The 17017-nt window shown below is 34.8% G+C and overlaps 3 protein-coding genes across 6 annotated transcripts; 2 read left to right on the top strand and 1 right to left on the bottom strand.

Moving 5' to 3' along the window:
* The first annotated feature begins 1357 nt into the window (after nt 1–1357).
* LOC140887319 (uncharacterized) lies at nt 1358–6651 on the top strand. Of its 2 annotated transcripts, none has more exons than XM_073294497.1 (7): nt 1358–1655; nt 2346–2493; nt 3103–3294; nt 3743–3871; nt 4487–4656; nt 5228–5358; nt 6332–6651. In XM_073294497.1, exons 1-7 carry the CDS (start codon nt 1469–1471, stop codon nt 6461–6463), a joined length of 1089 nt encoding a protein of 362 aa, XP_073150598.1. In that variant the 5' UTR covers nt 1358–1468; the 3' UTR covers nt 6464–6651. The 2 variants fall into 2 exon arrangements, with proteins under 2 accessions (XP_073150598.1, XP_073150599.1); XM_073294498.1 differs by lacking the exon at nt 6332–6651 and adding an exon at nt 5742–6216 and having other exon boundaries at nt 1365–1655.
* Nucleotides 6652–9356: 2705 nt separating this feature from the next.
* LOC140890340 (caffeoylshikimate esterase-like) lies at nt 9357–10409 on the top strand. Its single transcript, XM_073298095.1, has 2 exons — nt 9357–10292; nt 10392–10409. Exons 1-2 carry the CDS (start codon nt 9357–9359, stop codon nt 10407–10409), a joined length of 954 nt encoding a protein of 317 aa, XP_073154196.1.
* Nucleotides 10410–10837: 428 nt separating this feature from the next.
* Nucleotides 10838–14483, bottom strand: LOC140886655 (ADP-ribosylation factor GTPase-activating protein AGD12-like). 3 transcript variants are annotated; one of them, XM_073293367.1, is made up of 9 exons: nt 14349–14483; nt 13667–13748; nt 13202–13283; nt 12795–12870; nt 12519–12682; nt 12209–12347; nt 11977–12093; nt 11774–11869; nt 10838–11252 (listed from the first exon to the last, which is right to left on the bottom strand). In XM_073293367.1, exons 2-9 carry the CDS (start codon nt 13704–13706, stop codon nt 10971–10973), a joined length of 996 nt encoding a protein of 331 aa, XP_073149468.1. In that variant the 5' UTR covers nt 13707–13748; nt 14349–14483; the 3' UTR covers nt 10838–10970. The 3 variants fall into 3 exon arrangements, with proteins under 3 accessions (XP_073149468.1, XP_073149469.1, XP_073149467.1); XM_073293368.1 differs by having other exon boundaries at nt 13667–13724; nt 14349–14478; XM_073293366.1 differs by lacking the exon at nt 14349–14483 and having other exon boundaries at nt 13667–14331.
* Nucleotides 14484–17017: the final 2534 nt, after the last annotated feature.

The following is a 17017-nucleotide window of genomic DNA, read 5'->3' as shown; positions in this document are numbered from 1 at the left end:
CACAATTATGAAATTTCATCTTTTGCCTAAAATCGCACACTGAAACCGAATACTATTTTTAGTCGGTTTAACCATGTGTTGATCATTGTTTTTAAGCTATTTTCGATCTCTTCTCTTTCAAGTCAAGATCGAACAACAAACATGCAATTAATTGGCCAGATTAAAAGCAAGAAATCTTTGTGAATATTAATCAATAAACATAAAATAAATCAAAACATCAATCAATCCCAAACACGAGAAAAAATCAATAATTTGGCCCTATCGTGGCCTCGGTCAAAATACGAATACTCCATAAAAACAAAAAAAAAAGACAAAAATAATGTTTGAATTCATGATGAATAAAATAAGTGAAGAAGAATAAGAAAATCTGGGCGATGGTGTGTGGATTTTGCTTGTGCCGTTCGCTTCTTTTCTCTCTCTCAAGTTCTAGCCGTTGTTCCGAAAATTTGGCAAAAAGTCATCCCAAGTTGGGCCCTGGTTTTCTTTTATATTCTTCCTTAAAAAAACCTTATTTTCTTCGTCCAAGAGTGCCCAAAACAATTAAAATCCGAAGTTTCCTTAAATTGCAAAATTCTGCACGGAGTGGGAATTATTTTATGCGATATGCATGGACCCCATACACATTCTGGAGAGTGGTCCATGCTAGGTCCGAAGGTGGTACAGACCTGGGTCCGTGCATTTAAATTCCATGTCGATCTCGCTTCGATGATGCACAGACCCCTTTTCAGACCATCTACAAGGTCCATGCATTTAATCTTCCCAACTTTTCTTGGGTTTTTATGATTTTTCCTTGTCTTTCAGTCGAATTCTAACGTGACAACGTAATGTTTAACTTCCTCTTTAATATCAAGCTTTTTGCCAATTTCAATCAAACCTACAAACAATGAAATTATGAAGGTTTATGCGCAAAATTCGATACAAAAACGCCAAATAAGCATGAATAAGACAAAATATAGTGCCAAATATGTTATAGGATTCGTGCTTATCAATTATCCATCATTATCCCACATCTTATAAAAATTAATTTAACAACCTCCATATTATTTATCTACACATAATTAATATCACTGGGTAACCACGATATATATATTACATCTAAAAGTAATAAACATTTTTTTATATTTGTAAATTAAAAAATAAAATTGAAAGATAATAGTTATAAATAGTAAACAATATTTTTGTCTATCAATTAATTTGACCAAAATAATTATTTTTAGGTATCCGTATATTATTGTATTGTATAAATGTATAGATTGTATAGACGTATAGATATATTTTTTATTTTTCATCCGAAACTTTTGAAGTGGACGTTTATAGAAATGAAGTAAAATAAAATAATCTCATAGGTTGATCTGGAATTATTTTATTTTATTTCATTGATATTCCGGGTGAGTAGGACAAACGAAAAAGTCAGCAATTTTTCCACAGAGTCCGTCCAGAGAGCGATTTAGTGTTCGATTTTTTTTTGATGGGATCTGAGTTTGATGATCGCCGCCGTGAGGAAGGGGTAATCTTGGGCGTGGATGGCGGCACCACTTCCACCGTCTGCGTCTGCCTGCCTTTTCTCCCCGTTTCCGACATCGCCCAATTGCCCGATCCTCTCCCAATTCTTGGCCGTGCCGCTGGGGGTTGCTCCAATTACAACAGCGTTGGAGGTAATTGGGTTTATGATTTCCCTTCGACATTCGTAACAGAAACGATTCACCGTCCTTTTGGTTTATCGACGATTGATATTCTCAGTCAGTTATACTGTATCATTTTGCAATTCCCTCCGTGTTTCTATTTGTAATCGTTCTTGTTTGTTGACATTTATCCCCCAATTTTTCATATGCCAAACAGCGAGGTTCGCAGTAACCCCTGTTTTCCGTGCAACCTTTGGGATTTTTTTTACATGCTAGAAATCAAAATAGCACAATTTGACTATATCTCGTTGTACCTAAGTCATAACGATCATGGTTAGCCGGCACGGTTGCGGAGGTTGTGGTTCCAGATCAATCTACAGTCATTGCTTGTCCAAGGCGGTTTTTTGTAGAAAAAATTTAAAAACTCAAGAAATTTAGCAGTTTTTTTTCTTAAAAACCTTTATATATCTGTCATTCAAAAAAATTGGACCAGCTTTAAGAAATCTTAACGCCAAAAGAAAAAAAGTTCCATGATGTGCGACGTGACAAGGAGAAATAATCATAAGGAACTTTAACCATGAATCCAGAAAGAGGTTATGTGAATCTATCACTCTTTTATGAACATGAACAGTTTTGGAAATTTATATTGTTTAGTTCTTTAATCAGGGAAGAGGGGAAATGTTTTGTGTTTGTAATTTGTTAAGTTGTGAATTGGGTTTGTAGAAAATGCTGCCAGAGAAACACTTGAACAAGTTATAGCGGAAGCTCTAACCAGTGCAGGCACAAGCCATTCACTTGTAGTTGCTGTTTGCTTGGGAATTTCTGGTGTGAACCATCCGTTGGATCAGGAAAGGATATTGAGTTGGATGAGGTACTGTGCTTCTGTGTAGATTTTGGAATATTCAGTTATACAAGTGTAGTCATCTTGCAAAGATCTTTCATCTCATTTTCCTTTGGCTGCTCAAAAATTTGTGTCCTGCATAGTTTACATGTCTAATGGTTCTACATGCGGAGCTAACAAGTGGTGTATAAAAAAAAGTAGATGCTGAGCTATAAGTCTATATCAAATCAAACTAAGCGCAAGCGTTGGGGTTCAAAAATCAGCACTTCACAAAAAGTGGAACATTTATATAATAATTAAGATATTTATCTTGTCAAAGAGTAGAGGGCAAAAAGATAATTTAATTACCTATTTCACATTACCCAAAGTTTCAAGATCCAATGGTGGCTAAATTTAATTGGTTGATTTATTTGGGAAATCTTGTGCCAGTAGCGAAATGGTTTTGAGTTAAAATGCCTCAGCAAGTCTATTCTACATTTCTACTAAAGCATTTCACATTGCACCCAAGGGAACATGCGGCTTGATAAGGATAATCACAGATTTATGGTCAGGATTATGCTATATAACATGTATCATAATACATCTGCTGATTTTGATATTTAGCCTGTAACATTTAAAATTGCTCATCGATTGTTTCAGGCCTATATTCTCACCTAATGTAAAGATATACGTTCAGAATGATGCAGTAGCAGCCCTTGCTAGTGGGACGATGGGGAAACTTCATGGCTGTGTGCTGATTGCCGGAACTGGATGCATTGCTTATGGATTTACCGAGGATGGAAGAGAAGCTCGTGCTGCTGGTGCAGGACCTGTATTAGGTGATTGGGGCAGGTGAAATAAGCATGAATTATTAACCGAAATTGGATACATGTCTCTTGGAGAAACAATGTGCTGGGTTGTGAACAAAGTACATATATTTATTATATTATACATCTATGAATTGATAATATGTTTTAATACAATTCTCTCTTCTTCTAGAGTCAGAAAAGTTGAATTCATGAGTATGATATTTCTGCATTCTTTTCCCTAATAAGGATATAGTTTCTAGGTAAGTTCTTCGTCGCTCACGTCCTTTCTAGTCAGTTTTATATTAAATGTGCCTTTTTTGAACTCATAAGATTTCTAACATTTGTGGTAAAAAAAAAACGAGCAATATTTATATCCACGTTTTAGGGGCCAAAGCATTAAACGTTAATTGTAGAGTAAGAGTTTTATGTTGTCCATGCACATCCATGTTGCAATTGATGTTTTGATTGACTTTTTTTTTTTTGGTCTTCAGTGGTTATGGAATTGCTGCTAAGGGATTAACCGCGGTGGTGAAGGCTCATGATGGTCGTGGTCCAGCAACCATGCTTACAAATTATATTCTACGGTCACTTAGTCTTTCTTCTCCAGATGAAATAATTGGGTATCTCTCTGAATGAACTTGTGACTCATAAAAAATTATTCATTCAGTGCTGGTGAGCAACGAATAAGTGGGTTAGGCTTGTTTTTAGTGGTAATTAGTATTGGCCCAGCTTTGCACGGCAAGTAATAAATTGTTTCACGCACTTACAAGTTGTTGATATTGATTGGCTGATTGGCATGACAGATTTTTGCTTGCACTGAGTAATCTACATCTATGTAGACAACAAGTGTATGGAGATAGTACACTGGTAATAAGGTGGTTTACACATGCATTCACTTTTTCCAGGATAGTTGAACTACGATGTACCTATAACTCTTTTTTTTCGTTCATCAGTTGCTGACAGATTTTTTAACTTGTCTACAAGGTGATCTCTCTTGATTTTCTACTCTGAAAAGTTATTCCATGGAACTATTCACTTGAAAAAGCTAACTAATCGATCCCTGGCTACAGAAATTTTAAGTGAAGTAGCAACTATTTGGATTCGATGTTTATTCCATGGTGCTGAAATATGTTATTTCATTTAATTTCCTCACCAATATTGATTCTTGTTCATTAGAATTTAGGTGGACCTATTGAAATTCTGCCAGTTTTATTTTCTTGCTTATTGGAAATTAGGTGGACCTATGCAGATTCATCATGGGCTCGAATTGCGGCACTTGTTCCTGTTGTGGTATCCTGTGCTGAAGCAGGCGATCAAGTTGCGGAGGAGATTTTGAGTTACGCTGTTGAAGAATTGGTTTTAAGTGTAAAGGCCGTGGTTCAAAGACTGCAGTTGGCTGGTAAAGGTTAGTTTCTCAAGGAACCTGATTGTTTATCAAGAATGGGTCACGGGTCACCCCACAGGCAGAGACAGAAACAGCTTTAGTTGTAGTAATCTTGAAGTAAGGTTGCGTTTGGGGAGATGGATCAATGAATTTCGATTATAATTTATTGTTAACAATGGAACAATAAATCAAATCTTAAATACATACCTTATTTACGCAGTAGTAATAGTAATACAGTAGAATGAATTTCAAATGGCACTATTATCGATCCATCATGATTAACATGAAATAGAGATACTATAAACATGTAAGAGGACGATTTCACGTTTATGGTATTACTTGTCTAAACAACAATTTACATTTGAAATTCTTTCATCCAAACGTAACCTGACTGTCTTTGTTGCTTCAATGCACCCACAAAATTATCAAATGCCAACGATGTTCTCACTTCTGGATTGAGTTTTTACGACTACATATGCAATTATAGGACTCGTGTTTTCCTCAAACCACCTTCTGCACAAGTTGCACGGACCTCACCCACTTTCATTCTCAAAACATAAAGACCGAAGATGTAATTTTTTTTTCTCTGCAGATGGGAAGGGTTCTTTCCCTGTTGTCATTGTTGGTGGAGTGCTTGAAGCGAACAGGAGATGGGACGTAGGAAGAGAAGTTACTAATTCTATTGTGGAGGCTTACCCTGGGGCTTGTCCTATTAGACCGAAGGTTAGCTATATTCATTCATGGCTAGCAATCCTGGAATGCCGTTTGCCTTTAGTGCATTTACTTGATTTAATACTCCCTTCAGTTACTTTTTTTTTTTTTGGTTCTAAGCTCATTGTTCTTATCCTGCCAGAGTGCTATATATTACTCAAGTATCTTTGATTGAATGCAGATAATAGTATTTCTAGTAACATGCTGCTGAGACTGATTAATTTGGGTTATTTATTTCCTTGGAAAATGGTTGCCTACTATAATTTTATCTTATTACTGGATGCACAGGCCATATCATTTATCGTGATCAAATTTTCTAAAAATATCTGTACATTTCATTTTCTTCGCATCTCAGTTCGAAAATGTCGATAGTTGTCCTTAATTTGGTTCCTCAGGTGGAGCCTGCCGCTGGAGCTGCTTTATTTGCCTGGAACTCCGTAGCAGTAGAAACTAACTCAACCGGCCACAGATGACATTGTATATATATATAATAACTATGCCGAAGTCACGAGTTATCATCAGATAATGCCGGTATTGTCTGATACATTTAATATTGTTTGGGATGGGATTTGGGAAATTTAGATGGTCAAAATTCTTTTTGACTTTCTGTTGTTACTAGGCTAATGGCTAGAGTGGGAATGATTTTAGTTTCTGTTTAGAGATCGGAGGTGAAGTGACGCCTTCTGGTTTCTTGAAAATATTATTCAAGTACAGAGTGTTTGAATACAATTTGTAGCTTTTCTTTTATATGAATTGCTTGTAAAGATTTGGTTCAAAACCGCACAAGAAAAATGATATATTTCTCTCTAAGTGTACAAATATTTGCCTTTTGAGTCAAATCCCCAGATTTTCATTGCATGGAAAAGGTCAGATAGTGTCTCAAATGTAACATCTTAGCATCCAAGTTCTGTTATTTTCCCCTTAAATTTGATATCAACTTGTAACTTAAATTTGATATCTAACTAATCTGCCAGTATCTTTCTAGTTGACAGTGATTCAATTTATTATTTGGAGATATATTCTGCACCAGCATATCCTTGGGAGTTTTGATGCATTGTCACACCAAACATTAGAGCTAGACGAGGGATTCTTAGATCTCAAGTTATTCAGCTCCTGATTTTTGCTCGCATGACTTGAACTATTATTTCACGGGTTAGTTTCACCTACGGTGCGAGTATTACCCTGATTGTATATCCTACGACTCATAAGAGAGAGCCACATACAATCCACATGGGACCACGTAAAAACGATACATGTAAAATATTGGATTTACTTGTGAGAGTATGAAGGATTCTGTTTCATCTTTTAGGGAGTGTTTGCAATCACTAAAAAAAATTGATTGTTAGCTTTTGGCTTAAAAAAATCATTTTTGTGTGTTTCTTAAACTTAGATTATGTGTTAGCTTATGCTTAACTTAATTGAAATCCAAAAGCTAGTCATGTGGTGATTATGATTTTCCAAAAGTGATTCTAATAAAAAGGTCATTGCTAAAATTACTCTAATCACTTATTTATCAAACATTACCCAACTTTGATTTTTAGATTTTCACATTTGTTTTCAAACACTACCAACTTTTGATTTTTCTTAACTTTTTTATAATTTATAAATTAATCACTTCAACAAAATCACAATCTATTGCAAACACTCATTTTGTAAATTTGATTTTGATTCCATCTCATAGCATATTTTAAAAAAATGGTGAAAATTAATAACATCCTAAAACAACATATGTTAAGAATATCTTGTAAATTAATTGAACCAGTAACCTGCTCGTTGATAAATAAAGCACAAAATTAGTAACAAGTTCATGAAACAATGTCTTGATATCTTTTTATTCCTTTTTATTTTATGTTTGAAAAAGCAATTCCAAGCATGATGAATGGTCTGTTTATTTGTTTCTTTACCGAAAAATAGGTAGACCAAAACATGTAGTATTTTTCCTGCTATCCAAAATATAGTATGCATGCAGTCACAAGCAAGGAGAGACAACTTTACGAGGAAAAGGTGAACAAGAAAAAATAAAGGACAATGAAAAGGGTAACTAATTATTAAATATCACATGCTACATCTTTGCACCCAACTTCCTGTTTTGTACAATGAAAGCTAAGAAACAAGAAAATTTAGTAAAATTAATAGTTTCGTAATCTGTCAAGTTTCAAAAGTAGGTAGAAGCGGCATTGATTGCCAATGGGGCCTTCAAATTTAGTGCATAGCTCCATAAGACAACACTTGAAATCGAAAGTTACACCAACTCAATTGAATCCTTTTGCTCAATTACCACTCATAGGAGTTGATGCTCGGGGAAATATGGGTATGTATTTTCTAATTATTACTGATCAAAATAAGGTTATTGTGAGTTAAATAAATGGTCGTGGGACTTCAGAAGCTTGGACAAACCACTCACTTGAAACCAAATAAATGAACGTTCGAGAGGGGCCGGAAATGTGCTCTGACATATCTCATGTGACATCCAAGTCAAATTTTGTATCAAATATATGCTAAAAAAAATGAACACAAGATAGATTACCCACAAATTGAAATCCAAACATGACATTTATAGAAGAAGGGGGCCGCCAAAAGTCCTAGGGGTAGGTGGCTGATGGCTCTCTCAAATAAGGGATGAAACATTCATTTAGGTGAGTTAGTCTATGTTATATCGGGAATGTTTCTCCCCCTATTTCAATACCATTAGATCACGTGGAACTCCTATATTTTTATGAAAATTGACATATGTGTTGATGATCCAATGGTTGATATTTGACCATATTATGGGGGAGAAGTACTCCAGGTATAGCATAGAATAATCCCACTTAGGTAGTAATTGAGATAGCTTCTTAGAAGCAATTCTCAGCTTTTCCGTTAACAAAAATTAAAATTTTGTTAACGAAAAGCTGAGAAGTGCTTCCTAGAAACTCTCACAGACACTATCTGGCATCGAAAAAAAACGTCTAATCCTAACATCGATCATGTTTTCTGTAATGGTTCAAAATTTTTCGTTATTTGGATTGAACCAGTATCAGAAGTGTATATCAATCACATTTCTTCAACTAGTATGACATCGCCTTATGTTAAATCATTTTCAAAAATTTGTCTTAAATTTATTGGGCTTGATTGACCTCACTCAGAAATCATTAGAATACGGGAGGTCTATGTTTGAGGCCACGATATGCGTGTGTATATATATATATATATGAGAAATTTTCAACTATCCAACCATGTTTTCCCATTTGGTTCGCGACCACTAAAATTCGGTAGTGAATTTTAGTGGTTTTTGTTTTTTTTTTTTCTCGCATCACGGGTTTTAGTGGTCGCGAACCAAGTAGGAAAACATGGTTGGACAGTTGAAAATTTTTCGTATATATATATATATATATATATATATATATATATAGACACACACACATATCGTGGCCTCAAACCCACTATCGGGTTTTAGTGGTCGCGGACCAAGTAGGGAAACATGGTTGGGCAGCTGAAAATTCCTCATATATATATATATATATATTTCTAAAAGTTAAATATTATATATCTATGTGTGTGCATATATATATATTTCTAAAAAGGTTAAATAGTTATAATAGGGGAATAGTTATATATCTAAACTTGCCTTAGCCTAAACTAGCTACCCTACTCATCGGCTTTCATTAAATTTCAGTCCCACCCCATGTGGCCATTAGTCCAACGGGTTGTAGATGGATTCCCTATGATACATTTATGTTTGATTGTAAAATTTGATTATTATTATTATATTTTTTTTTTTGCAATAATGATGTCATTATGCACTTGATCATATCAAGCTTATATTTATTTTTCTAATTTTATGTTAAAAAAATAACAAGATGGGTAATTATTTTGAGGATCATTTATGTTGACAGGTGGGAAAAAGAAATTTCCAACTAATGGTAAAGAAAATCAGCATCCCCACCCACCCTTCCCTCCTTTATATATTGAATGTTAATAGTAACAATGTTAAAACTTCCACCCAAAATTTAATCAAGAAAACAGAGAAAATGGCTCATCCAATCCATGAAGCCAATGAGAATAGCCCTTATGGATCCCTGAAAAAGGAGGATTTTTACAAGAAACATGAGATACTCCACCAAGAAACCTACATGAAAAACCATCAAAACATGAAAACATTCACCCAAACTTGGCAACCTGAAGATCCAAACTCCAAGCTAAAAGGGATAGTAGCCATGATTCATGGCTACACCTCAGAAAGCAGTTGGCTCTTCGAACTAAACGCAGTAGCCATTGCGAAAGCTGGTTTTTTGTGCTGCGCCATCGATTTACAAGGCCATGGCTTCTCAGAAGGGCCATGCGATCATATCCCAGATATCCACCCATTGGTCGATGACTGCGTGCATTATTTCGATTTGATCCACTACCTTCACCCGAATCTTTCACGCTTTCTCTACGGGGAATCTTTAGGTGGTGCCATTGCCATACTCATATGCTTGAAGCAAGAAAAAGAATGGAAAGGCTTGATCTTGAGCGGTGCAATGTGCGAGGTTTCGAGGAAGTTTAAACCCGTGTGGCCTTTGGAGAAGTTGCTACCTTTAGCTGCATATGTTGCTCCATCTTGGAGAATTGTGATCACCAGCGCCCCCTTGAGTAAAGCTTACAAGGAAGATTGGAAGAGGAAGCTGGCGGAGAATAGCCCGAATCGACGGACTTCCGGGAAGCCAACAGCAGCATCTGCACTGCAGTTCTTGAAAACCTGTGAAAACATTAAAAGAAGCTGCCATTTATTGGAAGTTCCATTGCTGATTATGCATGGCGGAGACGATGTGATATGCGATCCTGAAGGGGCCAAGTACCTGTATGAAACAGCAAGTAGCAAGGACAAGAGTTTGAAGATCTTCGGGGGCGTGTGGCATCAGTTGATTGGCGAACCAAATGAAAGTGCAGAAAATATATTTAACACTATGATGTCATGGATACAAGTAAGAGCTGATTCAACAATAACTAATTAAGTAGGCAAAAAAGTGGCAGAACATTGAAGTTTCTTATCATTAACTTTGAAATGCAGTCTCTGCATGCAGAGAAACGCTGCAAATTGAGCCATATTACGCTAATTTTAATTCGTATATTACTAGTAAACCGATGGTTTCATGGTCAAATTGAATGAACTCTTCTTCCGAGTGAATCATTTGTTAGTAGCTCGGTCAAAAATCAACTTGAGCACGTTTGAAAATCGAGCTCAAATTGGCCAGGTCGAGTAGCCACTTAGTTGTGGTAAGCACTTGAAGTTGAGCTTTTATTTTTTTGAATTTTAGATATTTATTCTTGATACGGATAAATTACCAAAAAAAAAAAGAAAGAAAAAAGAGGAAGAATAAGAAAGAAAGAAAGAAACTGAAAACTAGTTGAGCTCAAATTAAGAGCTAAATATAAATGCTTGTATCAAGTATTTCAGCTCCTATACATCCCTAGTCACATTTGGGTTCATCTCAAGTTTAAAGGAAGATTTTTCCGGATGGTACACAGTATAAAAACAAAACACTCAGATGAGAAAATGGTAACAAAAAAAAATGCATGATTTTCCCAATCAAAACTTCATAAAATTTATCTTCAGTAACCAGAGTGTCGGAAAAGATGATAGTAAGTAGTAATATATACATCTATTGGTCAAGAGAAATCCACTCAAGTTCAAGTTCTAATTCTCCAGATTCTACATTTTGTAGCTTGAGGGAAACAGCCTGTTTCACTTTCCCATCAATAATATTAACAGTGCTGTCTTCTAACAAAGCATTGTCGTGCGATTTCAGCCATTTCCCGATTTGCATGTTTCCAAACATTCCAGCATCTCCAAATGCAGTTGCAGAAGTTATCATTGGTTGAATATCTATCTCTGCTTCTCCCATGATATCATCCGCAGAAAACGTATCATGATCGTAAACTTGCTGTTAAATTTATGGAGCAAAAACAATCATCGTCATCATCATTGTACAAGGCTCAATCATGTACTAAAAATGGGTCGGCAACACGAGAAAAATCTCTAAACTACATGAATAATAATTTTGAAAGTGCTACTGTCAAGAGCGCAACGATTGCCTCCTGTTGCTCTGCGTGACCATCAAGCTGGTACAACAATCAAATCATGGCATTTGGATTGCTTTACAATGGAAATATTTAAGTTGTACCACTATTATCAACCATAGCTTGTAGTATAGCTATAAATACTCAAGCATGCAATGGGTAAGCATACACAATTTCACGTGTGCTTTGTGGCGTATTGATTTAAATGTAGTTTGTGGATTGCTATATGTTTTAAAAGAAAAGTATACAATTGCCACCAACTATAGCTATTGCTACAGTGGGAGATGCTCGGTCATACCGTAAGTTTTGTTCCTCTTCAGTATGCTAAATTGGTCTGTCAATGAATTTTTGGATTTGATAGACTTAACAACAAATAAAGGATTACCAGCTTGATGGAACCATAGTCTTGTGGGACAGAAAGCATGAGTTCCTCGTTCCAGATAGGATTCAAATTGCTTTTAACCACAGTTGTTTGTGCTTTCTGATAACAAGGAAAGCATGCTGAAAGGTGAAAGAAACTCACAAATACATGGAATTAAATTGACTGAAAAATTGTATGTTGTTTAGAAATTGAAATGATATATTAACCTGCTGCCCAAGAGTCAAGACAACATACGGATCACTTGAAAGCATATCTCGGATGGCTAAATTTGTTCCTTTAAGCACAATAATTTTCAACATTCCAATAAATTCCACCATGCCTTCCTGCGATCAATTTTGAAATAATCTCTAAATAAGTAATAATCACGAGAACCCCAAAACCCTGGTGCATAATCATATATCACCTCCTCACAAAACCAAGATAGTCGATCTAACATACTGATTTTTGTGACGAAGCTGATGATCGAAAACTATCCATGATCTTCCTGGATAAACTTGCTTGCAAAGAATGCTTTTTTGAAGCACCTGACATTATACGCAGGCTTGGTTTCAGAAATTCTTGAAGCTCATATTTAGACCTACAACATACAAGTCAAGAATTGTAAAGCAAGTGTTTAGCCTCGTGTTAATTTTTGGTCTTACAGGTGGGGTAAAGTGACAAGTTCTATAAATAACAAAACTACAAAAGAAACAACAATTGGTCTTCATCTCAATAAAAAAAAAGTTCACCAATTAACAATTAAACCCACCTGATAAATCTTGAACGCTCTTCATGGGCAGCGTCTGGTCCAGGTTTTGACACTCCTTCAGGAATATAAGCCTCGTAAATAGAATTTGCCGACGCATTTCCACCAACCTCCATCATCGCATCAATTTCGTCATCAGACCATTCATCTAATGTCACGGACAAAACCTGTAGGATAGAAATTGCGAGGTGAAAACAGAAGGAATCAAAGACATTAGCAGAGACTGAATGGGACCCTTCAGAGGTTAGGGTAAAAAGCTCGTAAAGGAGTGTCAATCACCTTAGAAATATGAGTGCCAAGGCTTCTGTGAACTCCGCAGCACTTCAAGCATATAAACACTCCAATATTTGCGGACCTGAAGGGGGAAAAGGAATAATTGATCGGACCATAACCAGGAACAAATGAATTCTTTTCGAAAGTTTTAGATATCTTCGTCTCCATTCCATCATCACTCTTTTAAAAGCATCGACGATCCTTTCTGGCCAGAACTTTTTGTTTTATTTTTGTTTAAAACAAGCTATCACAACAAATACAGGGAAGAAACCACTTAATCTGGTGTCTGTGATCGCTGATAAAGGGCAAACGCGAGAAACTTGAATCTGTAAGGCCACATCTATGGGGAGGCCAATAACTACATATTTTTTAAGAAAATCAATATCAGTAATTTCGAAGTTTTGGGAACTTACGCCCATTTTGGGTCTGGTGCACCACAATCTGCACATACGCGGTTATCACGTTGACTCAGAAGATCTTTCAATCTTCGTTTACCTATACAAATTCCAGTAACCAGAGTAGCATGGATAATCTGAAGTATGTGATTAAAACCACGGCCATGAAAGCAGTGTGATCTAAATGTATGTGAGAAATCAAAGAACAAAGCTTTAATATTTAAAAATCAGCATTCCCATGCCAAATATTGATTACAATGTGAACCACAAGACTGCATCGTCTCCTCACATACCCGTGCAATTGGTGGACACTATTTGTAATCTAACAAAAATGCAGCAAGTGCAATGCACGGTAGACAAATTAAAGGGGTCGATGAAATCAACTTTGTTTTTCCTCTTTTACCTTTTCCTCTCTTTTCTACAGACTCTAGCTATAGACTACAAATATTTTCTTGGAATTGCAACGAGGCACAGAAACCATACCTGAAGATGGTCGTCCCAAGGAAGATGGATGGCTGTTCATAGCTTTCTTGCAACAATACTATTTATTCAATTCAAGTAATCTCTGAATAAGAACCAGCACATAAATAGCACAGAAGATCGAGATTTAATCCAATTTGTAAGTCCAAACATTTGCAAAGTAGACACAAGCAGCATATACCAAACGATAAAAATCCATCATTTCCTAATGAACAGACCGACTTCCAAAATAAACGAGCAAATTAGCAGGGTCAAAAAAAGAACACGTGAATCCATGGTAGCAAGATGGGAAAACGTCCATGAAATGGCAACAAGCAATCCATAAACAAACATTGTAAACGTGATTCATGAATCAGAACCCATTAAATCGACGATTGGATTCCAAAAACAGAAATAAAACCTCGGATCCACAGCACAAACCCATCGCAAGAAACTGGAAATTTATCACATGAATGAATTCAAAAGGAAAAATAATCGATCTTGAGATAGGCCCAGATAATGTTGCGGGATAAAGATCGAATCTTTACTCATGTAAGCGCTCATAACGCAGATATATACTATATCTTCGCTTTTGATCTCGTTCAAACCGAAACGAACAGCTCTATTTGTACCATTTATTCCTTAGCAAGACATTGAAAAGAAAGAAAGAAAAAAAGGATCCAAAAAAGGATTCGGAATCATTTACCTTTTATATCCGCAACAACAATTGCTTAAACTCAGTTGGAATCCTTGGAAAGAAAAGGAGAGAGGATAGGATGATAAATACAGGTTTATTGTTGGTGAAAAATGGAACCAACAATGGTGGCCGTTTTAATTGTCATTATTATTACAGCTCTCTCTCCCTCGGCCATGTGTGTATTTATTTATTGATTTAACAGCGGCTTTCTATTTTATTATCCTCGGTTTTCATTTTTTTATTTTTCTTTAAAAAATCACTATTTCTTGCAAATTGAATTTATTTTTTTTAAAAATGTATATATTCTTGTTTCTTATTTCTGAAAAATGAGATGAATGACTTGGTATATATTTAAAATGAAATTGTATACCTTTGACAAAAAAAGTCGAATTAAATATGATACTCCATGTGTATCATATATATTGTCCTTTTTTATTTTTCACACAGATTAAGAAAAAGTTATTGAAAAAGTAAATTTTATATAGATTTTCTATTTTATCCCTATTTAATGTATTAAAAAATGATTGCATAATTTTTAAGGTGTAGTTAATAGAAGTATATTAGTAAAATAATGTAAAAAAAATATTACTAAATATGATATATGACTATATATTTGGGACAAAAAAAAAACGTGGACAATATAATTGGGACGGAGAGAGTAATTGTCTCACAAAATTACCATGACATCATAGAGTTGCAATTGTACTGAAAAACATAATAATTTTTCATTTTTCTTTTTCACATGGCAATATGATTATACTTTTAACTCAATTTTTGTAACTCAAAGAAATACTTAATTAATCATATGCAAAAACTAATGTGAAACAGTTTCATATGTCAATCTCCTATTTTGAGACTCATGAAAAAATATTATTATTTATTATAAATATTCATGGGTAAGTAAAAATTCGTGATGTCAGTCTTATAAAAGACATATTCATCATTATATCATGTTATGTAACAAATATAATGTTTTTACATTTTTTTGGAATAATTTATGATATAAAACCATATATATATATATATATATATATATATAGAGTTCTTTTATTGTGCCCAACTCTATATACCCAACTCCATGCCCACCATGTACAATATGTGATAAGTCAACTCATCAATTGTGTTGGTCAACTCACATATTGTACATGGTGGGCATGGAGTTGGGCATATGAGTTGGGCACCATAAAAGAACTCTCTATATATATATATATATATATATATATATATATATATATATATATAATTTTGATCACCTGCATCCTAGGGTGCATGATTTTTCGTGTGCGACCACTAAAACCCGATCCTAGGATACAGGATTTTTCGTGTGCGACTACTAAAACCCGACTAATCTTGCACCCTAAGGTGCAGGTGATCATTACTCTATATATATATATATATATATAATATTTATTTAACAACAATATTTATTCAGCACTAAATTAGCCAAAAAAAAACAACAACATAATAAAACAACAAGCCCTTTCCTCTAAAAAAAAAAAAAAAAAGAACAAGCCCTTTATTCAGGAATCATGTATCAAAGAATTTTATAATAAATTGTTCCAAGTTCCCACTTCCCGATACATGAAAATAATGCATACCACCGGAACAATAGAAGCTTTCAACTTCAAGTTGGATCCACCTTTGCATCATCGGAGCAGAATGACAATGGGATCAAAGTGTGATTAATAAAAAGATTCATCAAAGGAAAATAATGTTGACCAATTTCATGAACACACAATGCTCCGAGCAACCAATTACTACTCGGAGAGTTGACTTTTAATTTAATGGAAAAGTGGTGGGATCGCTCAAGGCTCAAGCCTCGTTATTTTCAAACGGATTCTAAACCATGGCCGAATATATTTAGGAACGGTTATTTAAAAAATAAATAAATTGATCAAAATTATTTTTCTAACTATCCCATTTGATATTGATAATAATAATAATGCATTAAATAATTGTATGTTCATGTTTCATCCAAGAAAACAATTAATTCAAATTCTTGAAATGATTAAATTTACGTCAAAATTCTTATGAGGTCGTCTCATGAATCAATTTCATGAGACGAATCTTCCACCCGATCAGACTCATAAAAAAATATTACTTTTTATGTGAATAATATTACTTTTCACTGCATATATGAATCGAGTCGACCCGTCTTAGTGATATATAATCCTGAGTCCGTTTCACAAAAAACATATATACTTAAAGTTATATAAATAGTTATGGTATCTATAGATATCTAGTTATCATCTATACATCATACATAATTCATTATTCCATCCCATGAACAAAAAAAAGTGCATTTACTTGTGGTGTCTTACAACATGGGATGGTCCTCGTAGTGGTGGTTGTCTCCCAACATAGAAAGGTCCTTATAATGCTGTAGCACTACTGAATGTTGCAACACGAAATTTGGGAGATAACAAAGGGAATCCCATCCCATGGAATCCTCTATTGCGTGAAATAACCAAACATATGAAGGTAGCATTTGTAGAAAACCTCACATTCATCTTCACAAGTTACCCAAAGAGGTTATTTAGCATTTTTCTGGTGTATATTGATTTTTAAAAAAATCATCAAGAAATGGACAGGTGAATATGGAAAATTCAAAAAAGTTTGCTCCACCCCGAACAAATTCTTAGACAACTTACAAGAAAAAAAGGAAAAGTAACTCAGCG

Source organism: Henckelia pumila, chromosome 3, assembly GCF_033568475.1.
Source record: "Henckelia pumila isolate YLH828 chromosome 3, ASM3356847v2, whole genome shotgun sequence".
Taxonomy (NCBI): domain Eukaryota; kingdom Viridiplantae; phylum Streptophyta; class Magnoliopsida; order Lamiales; family Gesneriaceae; genus Henckelia; species Henckelia pumila.
The sequence above is the reverse complement of the archived record's forward strand: the minus strand, read 5'-3'. Positions and strand labels throughout refer to the sequence as shown.